Source organism: Grus americana, chromosome 1, assembly GCF_028858705.1.
Source record: "Grus americana isolate bGruAme1 chromosome 1, bGruAme1.mat, whole genome shotgun sequence".
Classification (NCBI taxonomy): Eukaryota; Metazoa; Chordata; class Aves; order Gruiformes; family Gruidae; genus Grus; species Grus americana.
This window is the reverse complement of record NC_072852.1, coordinates 26,146,618-26,165,372: the sequence shown is the minus strand read 5'-3', so window position 1 is coordinate 26,165,372 and position 18,755 is coordinate 26,146,618. Positions and strand designations below refer to the sequence as shown.

The following is an 18,755-nucleotide window of genomic DNA, read 5'->3' as shown; positions in this document are numbered from 1 at the left end:
GGTTTTAAGTGAGGCTATTGAGACAATAGAGATATCAGAAACTATTTGTTCTGTTGGAAACTGGTGCCATGCTATGAATAGAAGTTAAATAATGAACAGGTAATCTAGACTCCTCTTGGACTGAATGTCTAAGTCTCTAAGGTTAAGAAATAAGTCCGTGAAGAATTAAGACTCTACATAGCAAAATCCCTCACTCTGGTGGTAACCATACCTAAGATGGTGCAGAGGCTGCAAATCCAAATAACAATTTCAATTTTCAGTGTGAGCATTGATTTTGTGTTTCATTGCACAATATAAAATACTTTTTCATGGAGGAGCTAGTTAGAGAACTCGAGAAAAAACTTACCTTTGTCCTCATTAGTACATCAGTATTTTGTGTCTAAGTTAAGAAAATAGAAATGGACAAATCTGGAAAACATGGAAAAAATGCAATACAGAGGTCAAAGATGTAGAACAATAAAACCTGTACATGCTATTGTTTTGTTTTCTTCTAAACAGGAAGCCTGTGAGAGAAGCTTAGGGGTCAGCATGTGATTATGGTGCAAAAAGCACTGAAAATTTATAAAACAAGCAAAATTATTTCTTCACTGTGCAAGAGGTTAGACAAATTTGAATACCAGGGCCCTTTCTGCAGGTTGCTTGAGGATTGCTGTCAAGGTGAGGCACCTGTAGAAATGGGTCTGCAACAAATTGGTGGGACCAAACCTGCCAGAGTTCTAGGAGAACTTGCAAATGGAATATCTGAGCAATTATTAGGTATTGTAAAATGTCTAAAGGAATGGAAAGCATTAAAAAAGGCCAATTTTTAAAAAGCTTCAAGTTGGATCTACAAGCTTAATTTTTATTTCTTTGTACATTGGCAGAAACTGATAAAAACTAGAATTAGTGTATGTGTGAGTAGTTACTCATTGGCAGAGTCCTTGCCTCATGGTCATCAGCGTTTGTGGAAAGCTTCGCTGAGTAGACGAAGGCTGGCAGATTGGTGTATATGGGGTCTCATTAAAGTTTCTTTCACAAACTGTGATGCACTGGTTGAAGAGCGGAGGTCCCTTAATGTTACATGGCTGTTTGCAAAATAGAATAATAAAGAGTAAAGGAATAAATTACCAATATTCCCAACATGGAGAGGCTGCTAAAGGAGTCCTGCAGGACTCTGCTGCTCAGCAGATACATAACAGATCAGTTAAAGAGGGGTAAATAGTAACGGAATGTTTGCACTTACGTTGGGTGCCTAAAAATAACAAAAATGCAAAGTGTTAAAAGTAGCAGAACAATCTCATGAGACTGTCTGATAAAGTGGAAGATGTAATTCAACATTTGCTAAAATAATGTAAATAGAAAATAATAATTTACCTGCAGCTAGCGCCTCTGAAGTAGCTGTTGCTGTGTAGGAATGTGGTTTTGGAGTTAGCTAGGTAATTCTATGGAAACATCAGTTCATTGCTCAGCAGCAGGTCAGACAAGTGCTAAGAATGACTCAGTAGGAGATAAAGAATAAAACGGAGAACAGTTTTACAATGTGTAAATTGATGTGCGCTTGGGTCTTAATGTAATACAAAATTCTGGTCCACTCCTCTGTGAAAATGTAGCAAAACTAGGAAAGGCTCAAGGGGGAGGATGGAAGTAGTCAAAGCTGTGTAATGACAACGCATCTGAGAAGCAGCTGGATTGTCTGGGACTCTTCTGGCTGGGAAGGAGGTGGCTCCGTAAGGGTATATATAACAGGGACCTGTAAATGCAGGAGTGCTGTGGAAAAGGTGTGTCTTTTGACAGGCAAAGTGGTAGGGAGATAGCCAGTCCTAAATGAAAAAAAGAGCAGCATTTTTTCACACGTGGCATGCTTAAATTGTGAAATTGGCCATGTAGCTTACATGGGTGTAAAGAGCGACTGAGACATTAGCGGAAGCACAGCCCATGGAGGTGTAAAATGCAGAAGTAACACATCTGGATCAAAAGATCACTAAAGACTGATCACTAGAAATTAAGAGTTTGTAACCAGGGACGTGTTCCTGGATGCCTGTGACGGTCCTACGCTCCCCTGGCATACGGCACCGCATGCTGCCCGCTACAAGGCACTAGGTTAGGCGACCCTTCGGCACTGTGCAATGCAGCTGGTTTCAGTTTCATCCCGGTGCTCCAGCGTTTGGGTAAATTTTTAGGATGAGGAGGTATTTGTAGTACCACAAACTGAGAAGCGATGTGCTAAGCCCTGCACCAGTTCAAAAAGTGGCCTCTGCCTTGTAAACTGTGTTGTTTGTTTGCATTGTGAAGTAACATTTTTTCTCAGTTGTAGGTTTTATTTATTCTAGGTCTGAAGTGAAAAAGAGGAAGTATGTTTCCTGCTTTGAAAATCCTGCTAGGTTGTCTCTCTGAACAGCACAGAATAATTTGCCTTCTTGTTGTCTTTATTGAACTTTGCACAATGTTGTTCAACCACACACAATAAAGATTAGAAATTCTGAGGTTTGTTTTCCCCTTTCTGTTCCCCCCTCACCAGGGAAGTAATTTCCACTGTGAGCTGGCTTTTCTTGGCAAATTTTCTCCTCTCCCACCTCATCCTGCTGGAATGTCTGGACCCTGCGCTCTTCTTGTTCCACAGATGTGACAGGTGACAGAAGGAGGACCCAGGTGCCCTTCACCTTGACACCAGAGGCTTCGGGTTTGCACTTAGGCTAAAAATCCCTGAGAAGCAGAATTGCGAGAGGGATAGGGGTCTGGCTTTTTACACTCTCTTAGGGGTATACTTGAATAACTCAAGTTGGGCCACACTGTATGAACACTTTGCAGCTTTGTTACTTTTCCCAGGATTGCCTAAAACGCTCTGAGAATAACTAAACTGAGAAAAATGCCACACTTCATTATATCTATACCAAGTTACAGTAATATTCCTATTCTAGCACTTTCAAATACACATCTTGCTTTTATACTCTTATCATATTCTATAAAGACAAGCTGCAGCTTTTCCCTCTAGATATATCTTGTATTTAGGAGCTATTTGAGCATGCATAAGTTGTCAACGAGTAGCATGATTGATTACAGACATGTGCTTGCATACATCATGTCTTATATTTTAGAAAAAACAATAGTTTCCTACACTAGTTCATAATAGATTTAAAGTCTTAGAAAAAGTCAAGAAAATGAAGAACAATGTTAGGATCCACAGCTAGTTTTACGCTTTTACATTTTTAAAGCCCTAATACTTATTTGTACCTTGTACCTTATATTATGAAAACAGTTCTGAGTGTTGTGACTGCTTTGCTCCTAAGTATTTATTCAGCAGTGACATATACATTGAATCAAATCTGTATGCCCACATTTATGAAACTAGCTACTGCCAATTAAGAGAAGTTTTACTGAAGCTTAAGACTACAATGAGAGGATTCTTAAATAGATACAGTTGTTTGGCTACAATTTGTATGTTGTTCATAAAAATAACAAAATTTTGGGGAATCTTAAGTATAATTTTGTTGCTGAACACAGATTTATTTATTAGTTTGACAGTTAATGTGGGTTTCCTAACTAGGGTTATACTAAGCCTTTCTTCATAGAAGAATAAATAATAGTTATACTGTAATTGCACACATGAGAATTGGTGAAACAGGAATAGGGGAGCAATGCAAAGATAATTTTATATTGTTTCCACCTGTGAAATTGTGGCCCTATAACTTCAAAGTAAGTTTTACTATTTATTTTCAGGAAAAGACATGGGGTATAGATGTTTGGATAAACTTTGCAAGCGTGAGTGTCATTAAGTGCTGGAAGGGGTCAGTCAGGGAAGTGCTATGGAATTAGGGAATCCTTTCTTGTCAGAAGTATAGGAATATTTTTCCCTGTGTTGATAAAGGAAACGTTTTTGACAGTTCTGTTTTCTTTTATTCTGGTGAGACTAAAATTACATTGTTTCTGTGTGTGGGTAAAAATAAGTGCTCATCATATTTAAAAATTGTTTTAATATATGTTCAGTTATGTGGTTTGCTTGAAAAGGTGACAAGTTGGAGTGTTTCTGCTGTGATGAATTCATCTGGATATTCTTGACTGAAATTATTTTAAAATGTGTTTAATTTCTCTGTTGTGTTATTTGGGGCTAAATTAATCTCAGGCTTTTAAAGAAAGCACATTCTATAAATGGATGGATTAGTCAACAGTTGAATGAACTGACAATAAAAACGTGGTCCTTAGTCAGGTCTGGAAAATGGAATGGTTCTACAGTCAGTAGTATTGACCAACCCCTTATTTTAATTTAGGAAGGTATACCATATTCCTTGGCATCCTCCCAATAGCCTAAAACACTTGGAATGGCTAAGGAACTAAGGAATAAACAGAGGTTAAGCTAGGACTTCTTTTAAAATTACCCTCAAAAATTAAAATTATGTGTTAATCATTTTCATCCAGAGTAGAAATTTTCTTAGACACTGACTTAAAGCATGCTTTTGCACACAGAAGCCCTGATTTCAGAAGTAATGATTACCTTTGAGACAGTCCCTTACATCACAACGGTTTTGCCCACCTCTTCTATAACACTGTTGGTTGCTCTTGTAAGACGTAGATACAATCTAAAATATGCACTGGGAAAGCATCTCAGTGAAGTTTTAGCCCAGGACAGGAAAACTAAAGATGATTCTCAAAAACAAAAAAAGAGGAAAAAAAATCCAACTTTAAGGTGTTTTGGTTAGTATCTCCACTATTGTTCAAGATTTACCAACTCCAAAGTACTTTTCATTTTCAAAGTTCTTTCCAAACACTCACATACAGCTGTTTACTTAAAAACTTCTGTTAAGAGGGTGAAAGGAATGTACTGGGATGGGAATGTCTCTTTATGGACGCCAACAAGCCTTTTAATAGAAAAGATTCTAAGTTTTCCTTTCCCCTACTGTTTAAATCTTAAGCAGTAATATTTAAACTCATGAAGGAAGGGGTCATCTAAATGTATTGTTTGTAATTACATCAGCACATTTTAAAACTGTAACCTGATTTCTTATTTGGCTAATGATGGCATGATTTTAAATCAACCTCAAATATTCTCTGTAATTCTCTTTCTAAAGTCTAAATTAAAGTAAATTAGCTATCAGCCGTACATACATTCTATTAATTTTCTGTGTTCGTACTAGCTGATTTTACTTTATTTTCAAAACAAATAGTCTCTTCAGTATGCTTTAGTTTTAAAAGTGCATCAAAACATAGTTATATGGAAAAAGTGATTGATTTTAAAATATTAATAAGATACTATTCAGCTACTTCATACTGTATTTCAGAGGGATTCTGATTTGGTTATATTTTAATTTTTGCAAAATCAAATCCTAAGAACATCTATAGAATATACCTCCATAATTAAAAAATATAAGAAAACAACCCACAAAAGAGACAACCCCAAACAACCCAGTAATCAGACAATGAACAAAAATACTTCTATTCACTTTTCAGGCCATCTGGACAACTCAAATTAGGTGTTAAGTGAGAAAATGACAGCAAAACATTTTAGATCTCTCAGATCTGAGAAATATCTTGCTTAAACCTTGCGCTTTCAGCAGCCCCTTGCCTGGAACGCTAGTTTTACACACGACCCGTTTAATCAAAATGGTTAAGATCACCCACTGACACTGTGATGTTCAGCTTCCTGCCAGCCGCATCACAGCGGTTCAGCATGACATCCCTCCCTCAGTTTCAGCTTTCAAGCCCCTTCCTCGCAGCCCAGTGCAATAGCCACCCGGCGCGGTTTGAGCAAGCTGTGCAGCCCGGGAGAGCGGAGCCGGGAGGCAGCGTGGTGACTCTGCGTGGGGCAGGACACAAAGAACTCATCCGTCTGCGTGCCAGCGGCAATGGGGACATGCCGTGCCGCCTCCTGCAGCGCACGTATTCTGGCCACCTTGCTTTTGTTGGCTGCAAAAATGGTTAAACTTAAATTTCAGCTTTACTTTTAGAAGTACCATGTGGACTAGGTTGTCAAAAGTCAGCGCTTAAAAGACGTAATGCACTTAAGGGTATGTCTAAAGCAACTGCTGCGCCACGGTGGTTGCTGTCTTCTTGTTCTGCTGTAATCATGCTGCGGCAGCTGGACCCATGAGAGAAACCGTATAGTTATAATCAGATTGATAAATTCAGAAGTATGCCATTATCTTTTTCTGCTTGTCCATAAGAACAACAAAATAGCATGTCTTGCATCTCCACATATTCTGTTTGCTTGTACAATAATTTCTCATATACGTGCACAGTATGTGAAGTGCCCCGGGTGACACATCTCTGTACTGGCTTATTGTATATTCTGGCAGCACCACAAGAATGCCACAAATGGGAATAAACTGTTAATATACTCCAATATATATAATAATGGCTGGCCTTGATGGGGCTGGTTAGATGTATGGGTGTCTTGAGAGGCACAGGTGAGCATTTTGTCTATCTTTCTGGATGATGTGGTTGTCTTAAAACTCTCCTTGATAAAAGAGAAACTCTGTTAAACCAATACCCATCAGTACAAAGCCTTTTGATACAAAAAAATCAAGTTCTTATTCCCTTGTGCCTAAAATGCCCACACGTATGAACTTGTCCACTGAAGTCAGTGTACAGTCGTACATTTGCGTGGATATTTACTGTACTGGGGCTAACCAAAATTTAATAATAAAAACATCTGAAATGATTGGAACCTGGAAAACATGATCCAAAATGACAGAGCTTGTTTGCAGTTGTGGCAGGCACACCATCTGCAGCAGCGCTGACTAAATCCTCTTGAGGACGACACAGAGACAGCTGTAGGTACCCGAGACCATTGCACCCCTGTTTTATGTGCATACAATAGAGGTAACACTAAACGATATTTTCTTGTTTGTAGGAGACCTCTATTCATTTCCCTGCTGCCAAAGAGCATCAGGGGACTGCTGAACCTAGGAGACACTGGGACGGTCATTCAAAAGTCTGAGAGTGGTCTCAGCAAAGCAACCACTCTGCTAAAGGAAGGGAGGGTGTTCCTGATCATGGGAGCAGTGAAGAGGAAGAAAGGCAGCCAAAGGTAATGGAGCAGAAGAAAATACCGTTTAAGGAATTTAGAGAGTGAATCGGAAGATGAGTGTTTATGGAATGGAGTCTAGTTGTATTTTTTGTTTTCAGCTTCTGAAAGCTGGTTTATTTGAAACACAGCTTGCTTCTGAACTTGAGGGCAACATCATCAAACTGATGCTTGGGGATGACTGTCATGAATTTTCTGGTTACCTTGGCTTTCCTCATTTTCTGGACCGTCTTGGGTCCACTTGTGCTGTAGAACAGGTGAAAAAAATAAACGTGCTACTAGTCTTGGATACCTACAAAATGAGGCCAGGCTAAAGTGAAAAGGGAACATGACAATGAAATAATTTAGTTTACACAAAAGAAGAGGAAAGACCGTGTGACAGGACCTGGAGCACTATGACATTTCAAGTCTATATTTGGGGTTTATTAGAATACAAACTAGAACAATCAACTTAAAAAAACCACGGGGACTGGAGCACAAGTCTTATGAGGAGCAGCTGAGGGAACTGGGGTTGTTTAGTCTGGAGAAAAGGAGGCTGAGGGGAGACCTTATTGCTCTCTACAGCTACCTGAAAGGAGGTTGTAGCCAGGTGGGTGTTGGTCTCTTCTCCCAAGTAAGAAGCAGTAAGACAAGAGGCAATGGCCCTAAGTTGTGCCATGGGAGGTTTAGATTGGATATTGGGAAAAATTTCTTCACCAAAAGGGTTATCAAGCACTGGAATAGGCTGCCAGAGGAAGTGGTTGAGTCACCATCCCTGGAGGTATTTAAAACATGTGTGGCTGTGGCGCTTAGGGAGATGGTTTAGTGGTTGGACTTGGCAGTGCTAGGTTAACAGTTGGACATGATGATCTTAAAGGTCTTTTCCAAACTAAATGATTCTATGATTCTATGAAACAAACAAACAAACAAAAAAAACCCCAAAACAAAACAGAGAAAATGCAGAATGCTAAACATTAGAAATAAAAAGGCATGTAAATGCTTCTCTTCCCCCTGCTAAATGCCCTTACAGACTGGGCCTTTCCTTCATGTTTGTTGCTCTCATTCCAGGAACTCAATGACTGGCTTTGAAGCTTCACACATTCCTACTGTATAGGAAGCTATTTAGGACATGTCCTACTGTCACCCTGGAGGCCTGGCTGTGATCGCTCCTTCCTCTTTGCAGTAGCCTCAAAACCGGTATGCTTGCCAACGGTTGTCCCTCTCTACCCTGTCTCCTTCTTGTGGAAGCTTTTCTGACCTGGTACTGTGGGGTGGAGGGGAAGGGCCTGGTGTGGGGAGGGTGTCCCAGCACATGGAACAGTTGGTGAGCATTACAGATACCCTCCATTGCAAACACCATTTGAGCAGGTGTGAAGTGGCTAGGACAGAGTCAATGACACTGGTATTCTCAGTTTCTTCCCACTCCCATTGGTCATTTCAATACATTTTCACCTGAATATAAGCAACTAGGAAGAACTGCAAGGAAAACGCTACTATCCAGCATATAAAGTGCATTCAGAGCCCTTCTGCAGGTACAAGGCAGTGAACAGCTCTGCTTACAGAAGTGCATGAGAAAGTAGAGAAGTATTTGTACAAATACCTTTCATATAACAAGCCCAGAGCATGTAACTGAAAAAAAGACAATAAGAAGGATCTAGATAAGCTGAAAGAAGAGATTATTCAATGTGTTAAAAGAAGAGAATTATTTTGAGAGAAGACAGAGCTGTCATTAGAAAAAGTTTGTAGGAAGAAAGAGGAAGACTTGAGAATGGATGTTCAAATGTTCCCACCTGAAGTGTGAAGAAGAGCAGGACCAGCAAGATTCCAGAGGAGAGATGTGGACCATGACAAAATAAAATATTTCACTTAAAATAAGAGAGACCTTATAGCAACTTTCCAGTACCTAAAGGGGACCTACAAGAAAGCAGGAGAGGGACTGTTTACAAGGGCATGTAGTGATAGGACACGGGGTAATGGCCTTAGGCTGAAGGAGGGTAGATTTAGAGTAGGTATTAGGAAGAAATTCTTTACTGTGAGAGTGGTGAGGCACTGGAACAGGTTGCCCAGAGAGGTTGTGGATGCCCCATCCCTGGAAGTGTTTAAGGCCAGGTTGGATGGGGCTTTGGGCAACGTGGTCTAGTGGAGGGTGTCCCTGCCCATGGCAGGAGGGTTGGAAGTAGATGATCTTTGAGGTCCCTTCCAACCCAAACCATTCTGTGATTCTGTGATTCTATGATTCTATGAAAATAAAAAGGAACACAAATGCTGTCAGTGGTCATGAGACACTTCACTGTGTTTCTGTTCTGCATACCCAAAGATAAATGTCCATGTTTTTGCAGCCTATCTAGGCATTTTTTGATTATCAGTGTTTCTTATACAGCTCTCAGCAGTAACCAATGAGTCTGAGCAATCAAACTGGCTACAGAATTCATAAATCTCTGTGTAATCTCAGAACAACTGCTGCAAGGGGATTATGTCAAGAGTCAGTGAATAACTGTAGACAGGAAGAAGCAAAGAATTTACTGATCTATTTCTTCCTCCTGACATGCAAATTTGCCTTTTAAGCAGGAACCACTTCATCAGACTTTGATCTTCAGCTGCGTTCCTTTACCCTCATGTCAAGCAACTTTGTGTATTAACATATATAAATAAATAGATATCTGTGTTTCGCTGTCACCCTTCTGCTGAAAGATAGTAGTGAGGATCAGAGATCTTCTGAGGCTGAGATACAGGGAGATGCCTCTGGACAAATAACTCAGTTGGCCCAGATCCTGCCTAAAAATTTTGGGGAAGCTGGGGTAGGTTCAGTAGCCTGGTGAGCTGAGTATTAAGCTTTGCTGATGCCTAAAAGGTCCTGTTCCCGTCCTCTGTTTACATCCTCTCCCACTCGTGTTCTCCTGCTGTTTAACTTGTGCCAGCCCTAGGGCCCATTGGACCTCTCAGTTGATTCAGCTAACTCACCTGGCAGAAAACCAACCCAGCAGCGCAGTTTTTTCTCATGACAGGATCTAATGAGCACCACCACAAGGCAGGAAGAGGGGAAAGGAAAGCAGGAGCAGAGGTGAGGAGGAGATGCTAAAGGCAGGGGAGAGGGGAGCAAGCAAGACCTTCCCCTTTCCATTACTAGAAATGGGAATTACTGGACTGGCTGATCTGCCCATGGAACTGCAGGCCTAACAGCATCTTTCTTGGGGCAAAACAGCAATCACAGCTCTTAACATACTGATAAAATTTACGGTCTAAGGATCTAAAACGGACTATATATCAACTGTACATATATATGGACTGTAAATCCTATCATAAGAGAAGTAAACACATTACTTGTGTAATCCAGATAATTTATTGCTTCTTACATAAAGACAAAATATTAAATAAATCAAATAATAATGAGAAGCACAACCAAAATGGGAGTCTCCCCTAAAACTCTTCTCCCATTGACATCAATTGTTTTGCTTTCCAAGGATTTGCAGAATCTTCTCCACTAGCTGCCTTCACTGTGAGCCAAGACCAGAGAGCTGAGCCAAAGTAGGATTCAGACGTGGATCTTTGTTCTCTGGAGTGCTCTGTGGAACAAAATCACAGTATCGTTAAGGCTTACAGTGTTCTATGAATGGGAAAAGGGGAGAGAGTCTGGGTTTTTACTATGCTGGGATTAATTTAAACTTCAGTAGTATCAAATTTTCCAATGTGCAGAGCAGTAGTGAAATGTATTTCTCCTATTTTCTTCCCTGTGTTACTCTGTGCCAGTCTTCCCCATTCACTATGTGTAACGGGACCACACACAGGACTGAAGACACTACAAATCTAATTGCAATCTGGACTGAATTCAGGGTGAAGTAAAAATCCGTGGAGGGTGCGGCAGAGCAGGCTTTCTCCAGTACAGTTTAACTAGATGCTTTGCTTGAATATTTACAGTGCTATTAATGCCTCTTGTTCATAAAGCTTTTATCCAATATTTGAATTTAGTGAGAATTTATGGCCCTTGGCATCGTTTTTAGTATGCTAGAAAATAAAACAGAAATTAAAGAGTTGACCATAAACAATGAAAATTGCATATGAGTTTGCACTGTGAAGATGACAGACATGATTACAAGGACTTGACTATCAGTTCATTTAGAAATGAACTGTTTGAGCTTATTTTTCATGTGAGCTCATTTATTACTGAAATCATTGCTAGGATGCTATACTTTGTAATTTGAAACTTGCTCTAGAAAAGGGCAATTGTGAATAGATTTTTAAACATATTTTCTTCCTGGCAGCTTCTATACAGTGAAATTATTGATGCAAAATGGGTTTTATTATATTGAGTCCTGATCTTACAAGCACTTATGTCTGGACTTAACTTTATTCAGAGTTGCAGAATGATTCATGTTAGATCTCTGGGCGAAGTTAAGCATGCATAAAATGAATCTATTCAGCTGGCCTTAAATTCCTGGTAACTTTCTGTGCCTAATATTTTCTTCTTGGTTGGCTCTTGGCAAATATCTGTCCAGGTCACTACTTAGACCATGGAAATCATTCCTCGGTGGTCACTAGCTTTCACCACTGAACAAACACAGAGACTTGTGTAAAATGGAAGCAGTGTGAATATGAGCTGGATTGCTTAAAACCCCAGTGAGATGATGAATGGTGCATGTTAGGTGCCTGCATGGCGCATTGGCTAAGTCCTTTCAAATCCCAGTCCCTGGCAATTTTTGGCAAGTCTTACGGCTTTCCTCTCACCTTTTCTGTGTCAGGGTACCTTTAAGCACTTACAGTCTATCCCAGATGATGCAGATGGAACTGGCATTCTGGCTGAAAGCACTGGAGACCACTCTTGACCGCTGTGGCTGGTTGGTTTTGGCAGAAGCGATGCCTGCAGGACCTTGCCTGACGCAGAGCAGGGCAGCAGCTGGCTGCTGTAGGGAGCATCCAGGAAAGCAGCCCTGAGTGAGTGGAAGGAGTAGGAAGAGGAGCAGGCAAGACCACCCTTAATCCATGCAGTGGGAGCAGCCACTGGAAGCAACAGGTCTGGGAATCCCAAATGGGAAATGAATACTAGATTTTTTTTTTTTTATGTCAGAAAGAGGAGATTTGCAGCTTTCTGCTAAGACTTCTGAAATATGTACGTATACCCGTAAGTATAAATAGTTAGCTGGATAATTCTGATCTTACAGGTGATTGTGTTCTGCGGTTATTTGAATATTATGCACTGAAGACTCACGTGTTTGGGAGCCAGGAGGCCTGACTCTTTATCCACTTACATCCTTTTTGTAAGTGGCTAGTTGACGCTGGGGAGATTGGTCCCATTTGCAATAGTCTTTGCTTAATTTCTGAAGTATCAGAATGTGACCAGATAAGTCAGTAGACACGTAAGCCCAGAGGTGTGGTGGAATCTTGATGCAAAAGATGACAGGAATCATGTTCACTGCACTCTAGCTGTGATCGAGAAAAGTATTTACAGCTTAAGAAATGTGCATTGCATGCTATTGTCATGAAAAGAAACCACAGAACATAGGGAAAAAGCCAGCTCACTCCTTGGAACATAGGGAAAAGCAGATGAACAGAAGGCTGATTCACAGGAGTATACGGGAGGCAGCGATCTGCCTGTCCTCTGCTGATGTCCCTTCATCTCTGTTTTTGCAGTATCAGTCTTGGTACAGTAAGTGAGTAAAAGTTGTCAGCTTGTCCTGAAGACCTGGGGCCCATGAGTGATCTTCGGGCTGCAGGAAGGATGAATTGGCTCTGAGACATTGGGGAAAAAGTGAGGATAAAGACCCCACTTAGGAGCTTGAAAGGGGAAAATGATGTTGGGCTGGAGGGAGAGCACGGTTCCTTGCTGTGCTGAAGGTAACTCAGGGAGCAGGGGGTGCAGACAGGAAGGATTACTTTGTTCTAGCGTGGGATTCTATCACGAGGGTATGATCTCCACATCATGAAGGAACCATTAATCCAAATCTTTATAAACTGGCTTTAAGCAAGTCTTCTAACAACTGCACGTAAAGCTCTGACTAAAATCCCCTCACTAAGAACTTGGAAGAAGTTGACAGTCTCTTAAAACAATAAAGCAACTCCACTGTGCTCTCCTCCTCTGCTGATGGGGTCACTGTGGCTTTCCCAGGCTGGCTGCAGTGTCTCTGCACTCCTTTGACTGAACCAGCTCCCCGAAGCCAGCTGCAGGGAGCCCATGGCTTTCCCACGTCCGCAGACAGAAAACTAACACACAGTGCGTGTGAGAGCCGAGGTTCTGCGCGAGGTGTTGAATCGCTTCTGTGGTGTTTTTCTATATGCGCAAAATTGATGGGTTTAGTATGGGGGGAAATAAAAAAAAGGATCTGAAAGCTGAATAAACACCAACACTTCTAACAAATACACACTCTACTCTTCGTTGCTGTATCTAGGCCTCTAACTTGCCAGTGTTGCTGCTGCTGTTGAATTGTGTAGATTGGCTCAAAGTTATCATAACAACGCTCATTTCTTATATATGAGGCAGTGTAGGAAGAACTCTTTCTTTTCAAAAATAACTAAGGATGGAGGATAAAACAGATGACTTGTATACAGATATTTTTAGCTAAAACAACTTGATTATATGAGAAGTTTAGGTCTACAAAGATAACAGAGTTCCTCAACTGTTCCCATCTGTCTCGTCCCAGTCCTGTGTCAGCAGGGGGAAGTAGAAACTCAGACCTTCTGTGGCTTAGATACTAAGTGCTTTCATTGGAGTATTTTTGTCTGCCCTCCTTTCTTTCCCTCTTTGACATCAGGAAGAAGTTTTATTTATACACTGCTATGAGATATTATATCTACTACGGAAAATTACTGACAACTGCTTTGTCAGTGATGCTTATGTCCAAGTAAATCTGCTTCCTTTTACAACATTTTTGTTAATCTGGATTAAAATACTGCAGGTGCTGCTCAGATTCCTGCTGCCTGCAAGATATTAATATTGTTTCAATTAGACTGATTGCTGTAACAGCAGTTTTCTAAAAATTGCAGTGATGGTGGCTTTGAGGCATGCAGTGTGAGCAAGGACACCTCTTGCTCCCCATCCAGATCTCAGGCTGCGTCTCCAAACCCCGTGCCTGCTCGGAGCGGAGCTGGTTTAGCCCCACCCTCCGAGCAGTCCAGCCTTTATTTATATGAAATCTGTGGTCCAACTGGCTTCAGACGGCGTGTGTATGTGCGTGTGCCTGCCTTCTGAGTGTGTGAGACGAGCTGGGATCATGAGCCAGGGTTGTTCCAAGTGGTTTTAATCAGCAGCCCATTAGAGGAGAACGGAAAACTTCTAACAGGATAAGAACCAAGTAAGTAAACCTAACTTTGAACTCGCAATCTGGACAAAACAAATGCAAACGAAAAGCTTCATAGACTGTCAGTTTTCAGATAAATGAGCACTTTTAGAGAGAAAGCTGTGCATGCTGACAGGAAGGAGGCAATTTAAAAGGACTGGAATGAAGGAAACAGTAAAAACAAAGTGGGAACTGAGCATGCAAGAGAGAAAAAAACAGCAAACGATTGTTCATGACGTTGGTACACTCTCTTACTCTTTTCAGCTGTGGACAAGACATGTTAAGCTTTAAGCTTTTGCTTTCTTGGATACTATTGTCTGGCTGAGTAGTTCCTTCTCCAAAGGGGGTGAAGATTTCAGCTCCTCACCTGTCTGCCAGCAGGTCTGCTCTCCCGAGAGCACGGTGTGGACGAGCTTGCCACGGCTCCTTACAGAACTCCCCATGGCACGCTGCTCTTTGCTGCTGCTCACTTGTTGTTTTTCCACAGGTTGCCCCCGTACCCCCACGGGAGAGTACTTCCCAAGCCTCGGCTCCTCTGGAACCCGTGACTTCTTGCCAGGAACCAGGAAAGCGCCCGGCAGCAGACATGGGGAAAACTCTTGCTAGTTTTGGGTAAAGCCTGCCTTTGACATTTTTTACCCTGGCAAGACGTGGCTACTCGGGACTGCATCTGCAATGTGGCAAAGGGTGAAGTGAGGACGGCAGAGAGGCCATGGTTTGTGGGCACGTCCCCAGGTGCCGCAGGCTTTGTCGCCCTCGTCCCTTCCTTCTGGCCTTAGTGGTGGCCGTCTGCCTGTTCTGCCAGACCCTGACTCCTCTCACGACCAGCATCCTTTCGGCAGTCGTTAATGGGATTGCACCCAACAAACTGACTAAAACACAGCAAGGGAGGTACAAGGAGGTCCCCCCAAGCGACGTGCACTGCTTCCTCCCTGGCAGTAATTCACAGACAGTGAAAAAGGTAAGTCAGCTGGAGCAGAGTGCTGAGCAATAATTAGCAAAGCGAGGGATAGTGCGTCTGGCAGGATCATCTGAGTCCAGCTAAAATTAGCCTAAGCTTGGAAGTCTGAGCTCTGTATACAAACAAATGGGCGATCTAATGACAGCGGCATATGCGCAAGCACATCTCCCTTACCAGCTCCTCAGTGTGCAGTTATTAACACAGGAATCCTGAAATCCTCCACCGAAACATGGCATTGCTCTGTGACCCCAGGGAGATTTCAGTTTGCTGCACAGACCATATTTTATTCTGGCTTCAGGAGTCGGTTCAGAGGCTTTACAGTACAGGCACGTAAATCAGGAGCCAGTGGGCTTTCATGAGGGTGACTGGGGCTGTTAATTAGCACCGGGCCCGCAGCTGCCCTGCGTGGAAGTTATCTGCTGGTCAGTTTGGAACTTTACTGGGATTCTGCTGGGAAGCTGAATTTAACTGCATTTGAGAAATAAAAACCCCTGCTTGTCACGTTTTTGGATCACACTATTTCCTTTGGAATCTTTGTCCCACAAATTTTACGTTGTCCTTAGGTTACCTGACCTTATGTTTATTTTGTATAGGGTTCCTAGAATGGGTGTTAAAACCTAACAAATGCAGACACTGTTATTTTAGTTGGAAAATGTGGTTTGTTAAATAGTTCAGACTGAGGTAGTTATTTTTACTCTGGAATCTGTGATCAGCACTAGCGCAAATGTTTCAGGTTTTCTTCAATCCTATAGAGGGCTGCTAATAGTGTAGTAGATATCTCACGGTGAAATTAGCATTATGCTGGCATTTTATATACAACTGTATCAGGACTATAAACATTAATCTGTGACTTCACAAATTATGGACAGCATCCACATAAAGCAGTTCAAGTTTAAAAAAAAAAATTTAGAAGGCTGCTTTTTTGATTAGACAGGGTTCACAGCGTGAAAGGTCAGCAATATTGATTTTAGGAGAACAGTTGTAAAGTGCATCTTCTGCAACAATCAAAACCAGATATGTGAAATAACTTTGGCATGAACTCTTTAACCTTCAGCCTTAAAAAATGGATTGTTTTTCTTGTGAAGTTCAGAGAGATTTATCTTATGAGTTGCAGAAATCTACTCCATGCTGCATTTGTCATAATTTTATATTTTAATGACCTTTTAGTACATCAGGTACCCAGTTTTGGATCTGTTCAACAATGTGACCTGAAGAATTACAATTTAAAGGGAAATAAGCACAGCTGACGGATGCGGGTCACATTATGTTACAGATTTTGACACTTACAGTCTATTCCTTTTTACTCATTGCTATTGTAATGGCAAAGAACATTTCATTTCTTACCTTGGGCTACCTAAAGTCTGTAAGAACTGGTGAAATAATGGCAAAGTTTTGCTAGTATGCTGTTTGGCTGAAAATATCTGTAATTTCATCTTTCCCAATTTGCCTAAGAAAAATGCAGATTGACATTGAACGTGGCGTGCTGGCTGTTTGAAATGAGAAGGAAGCTTATGTTTTTATAACATGCTGTACTTACTGCCCTCCAGCATACGTGGTTGGATGTGACTATCACACGCACATGCTGGACCTACAGTGCAGATGTAAATGCATATGTTAACCCTTATAGGTATGTTTTCCAGGGGTGTGCTACTCTAACACATTCCTCTTCAAGTTCTGAAGACCACCCATAGCTGGCTCCCTATTTGTCTTTAAAGTTTCCTCTAGAGCATGATGAACGAAATGTCTTGCACATGTTGGGATGTTACTCTGGGTAACTCTCTGTTTCCAGAGAATACTCTGCTGGTTGTGTGGGCTGAATAATCATCTCAGGGAACAGAAAAGACAAACATCTCCAAAAATCTCTGCCACTTTGCTTTGAAAGTGTGTTCTTGAACTGAGTGTTTTCGCCCACTGCTTATTCAGATAGCTGAACTGTTATCTTGTTTGATTTTATTGGGTAACCGGTAACATCTAAGACAGATGTCATGGTTGAAACTTTACACTACTTTATTTTACAGTCACATGCCCACCCACAGTAGCTAGTTTGGAAACAAGTTTTCATTAAAGCAGTGGTTTAAATCTTCATGTATGAATCTAGAAAAATACTTTAAAATATAGTCCAAATTATTCAGTTATAATTAACTAGTGACACATCTATTCTTATTCTATAAATAGTCCACCAAGCCAATTTATTAAAAAGAATCTATTGTGCAGTTAAACAGTGACTTAAAGCAAACACTGCAAAGTGTCTTATGAAATCAAAGTTCATGAATAAATTTCAAGGAAAAGAAGACCCTGCTGGAGACGATATTCTTTAGATAATACCCAACGTTTCTGGGTTTTGAGCCATAGCATCTGTCACACTGCAGAATCTCTTCTGGCTGGGTAGGGGCAGGTTTAATTCTTGCTTCCCTCAGAGAAGCAATCAGTATTGTGTTGAGCCTGCTGTGAGAATTTGGTTATGATTGTTATTGCATGAGCAAAATCCCCTTCCAAAGTCTGATAATTTCTCCATTCAGAGTATGCATAGCACTAAGTGCCTAAAAAAAACCCCCAAACCGGCACTTTTTATGAGCCATTGCGGGAAGCAGAGGGAGAGATCTGAGGAAAAGTGCAGCTTTGCCACTGCCTCTCTGATCTCAACATTCGTCTCATTTTAGAAGGGAAAGTTCCAGACAAATGTGGAAAAAGCATGGGGCTGGAAATTGCCCATTTGATCTGTAAATGTGTCTTTAACTGTATCCATGATGCCCTGGGATGGAGCCATTACTGTCAGGCACATAGCGCAAGCTGTCTTTTTTAAATTGCAAAAATGCAGATTTCATACATAGCCTGGAAAACCTGACAGAGCTCATAGTACCTCTCTCTCAGGTATCACACATTACAGGAGCTTTAAAAGCTACTGGAGAGCTGGTCCTGTAGTCTTATTTTCACATGAACAGAGGTCAACATTTTCTGGTACAAAATTAAATGTTAATATATGTACAATGAAAAATAGAAGGCTTATTTCTGAATCTCCAACATTACAAACATTACAGGGAGATATCACATCCAGCAGCAGGCTGTCTTCAGATTCAGCCAGGCACGCTTACCTCCTTCACGACAAAATATTTGTGAATATAAATAATAAGAAGAGTTGGTACTGTAGCATCAAAACTGAAACAGGGATCAACAAAAAAAGCCCATACAAGCCCTGTGTGTAGGTCTGCCTGGCGTGGTGTGGTAACCAGAAATACCTTTGGTACCAGCCAGATGTAAAACCATTACACTCATCCTAAGTAATTCAGCTCTGCTTCTCAGCCTGTTCTGAGAAGAGCTAATTAGCTGATTATGGTAATTCACACTCTCTGAATTAATTCAGCCAGAGCCAACTGAGGTGTCTCGGCACAGCAGTGTGTTTTGCCCTGGCAGATGTAGTACCTCTGCCGTTGGGAGGAAGCAGTGAGACGGTATTGCTCACGTGGTAGGCACTGTTTTGGCATACTAGCTCTCTAACCATGACCAGTGTATAAAAAAATCCTAGATTTTTACATACTCACAAGATACTCAC

General features: G+C 41.2%; 1 protein-coding gene across 5 annotated transcripts in view; it reads left to right on the top strand.

The window, feature by feature from the left end:
* Positions 1 to 14,120: 14,120 nt before the first annotated feature.
* The window catches only part of CPED1 (cadherin like and PC-esterase domain containing 1), a 153,330-nt gene continuing 148,695 nt past the window's right edge, over positions 14,121 to 18,755 (top strand). For 2 of the 5 annotated variants that reach the window (XM_054813359.1, XM_054813358.1), the window contains exons 1-2: positions 14,121 to 14,259; positions 14,732 to 15,205. In XM_054813359.1, the coding sequence (XP_054669334.1) occupies positions 14,957 to 15,205 (249 nt within the window). In that variant the 5' untranslated portion in view covers positions 14,121 to 14,259; positions 14,732 to 14,956. The remainder of the gene's footprint in view (positions 14,260 to 14,731; positions 15,206 to 18,755) is intronic. The other 3 variants (XR_008575473.1, XM_054813357.1, XM_054813355.1) reach the window with 2 other exon arrangements.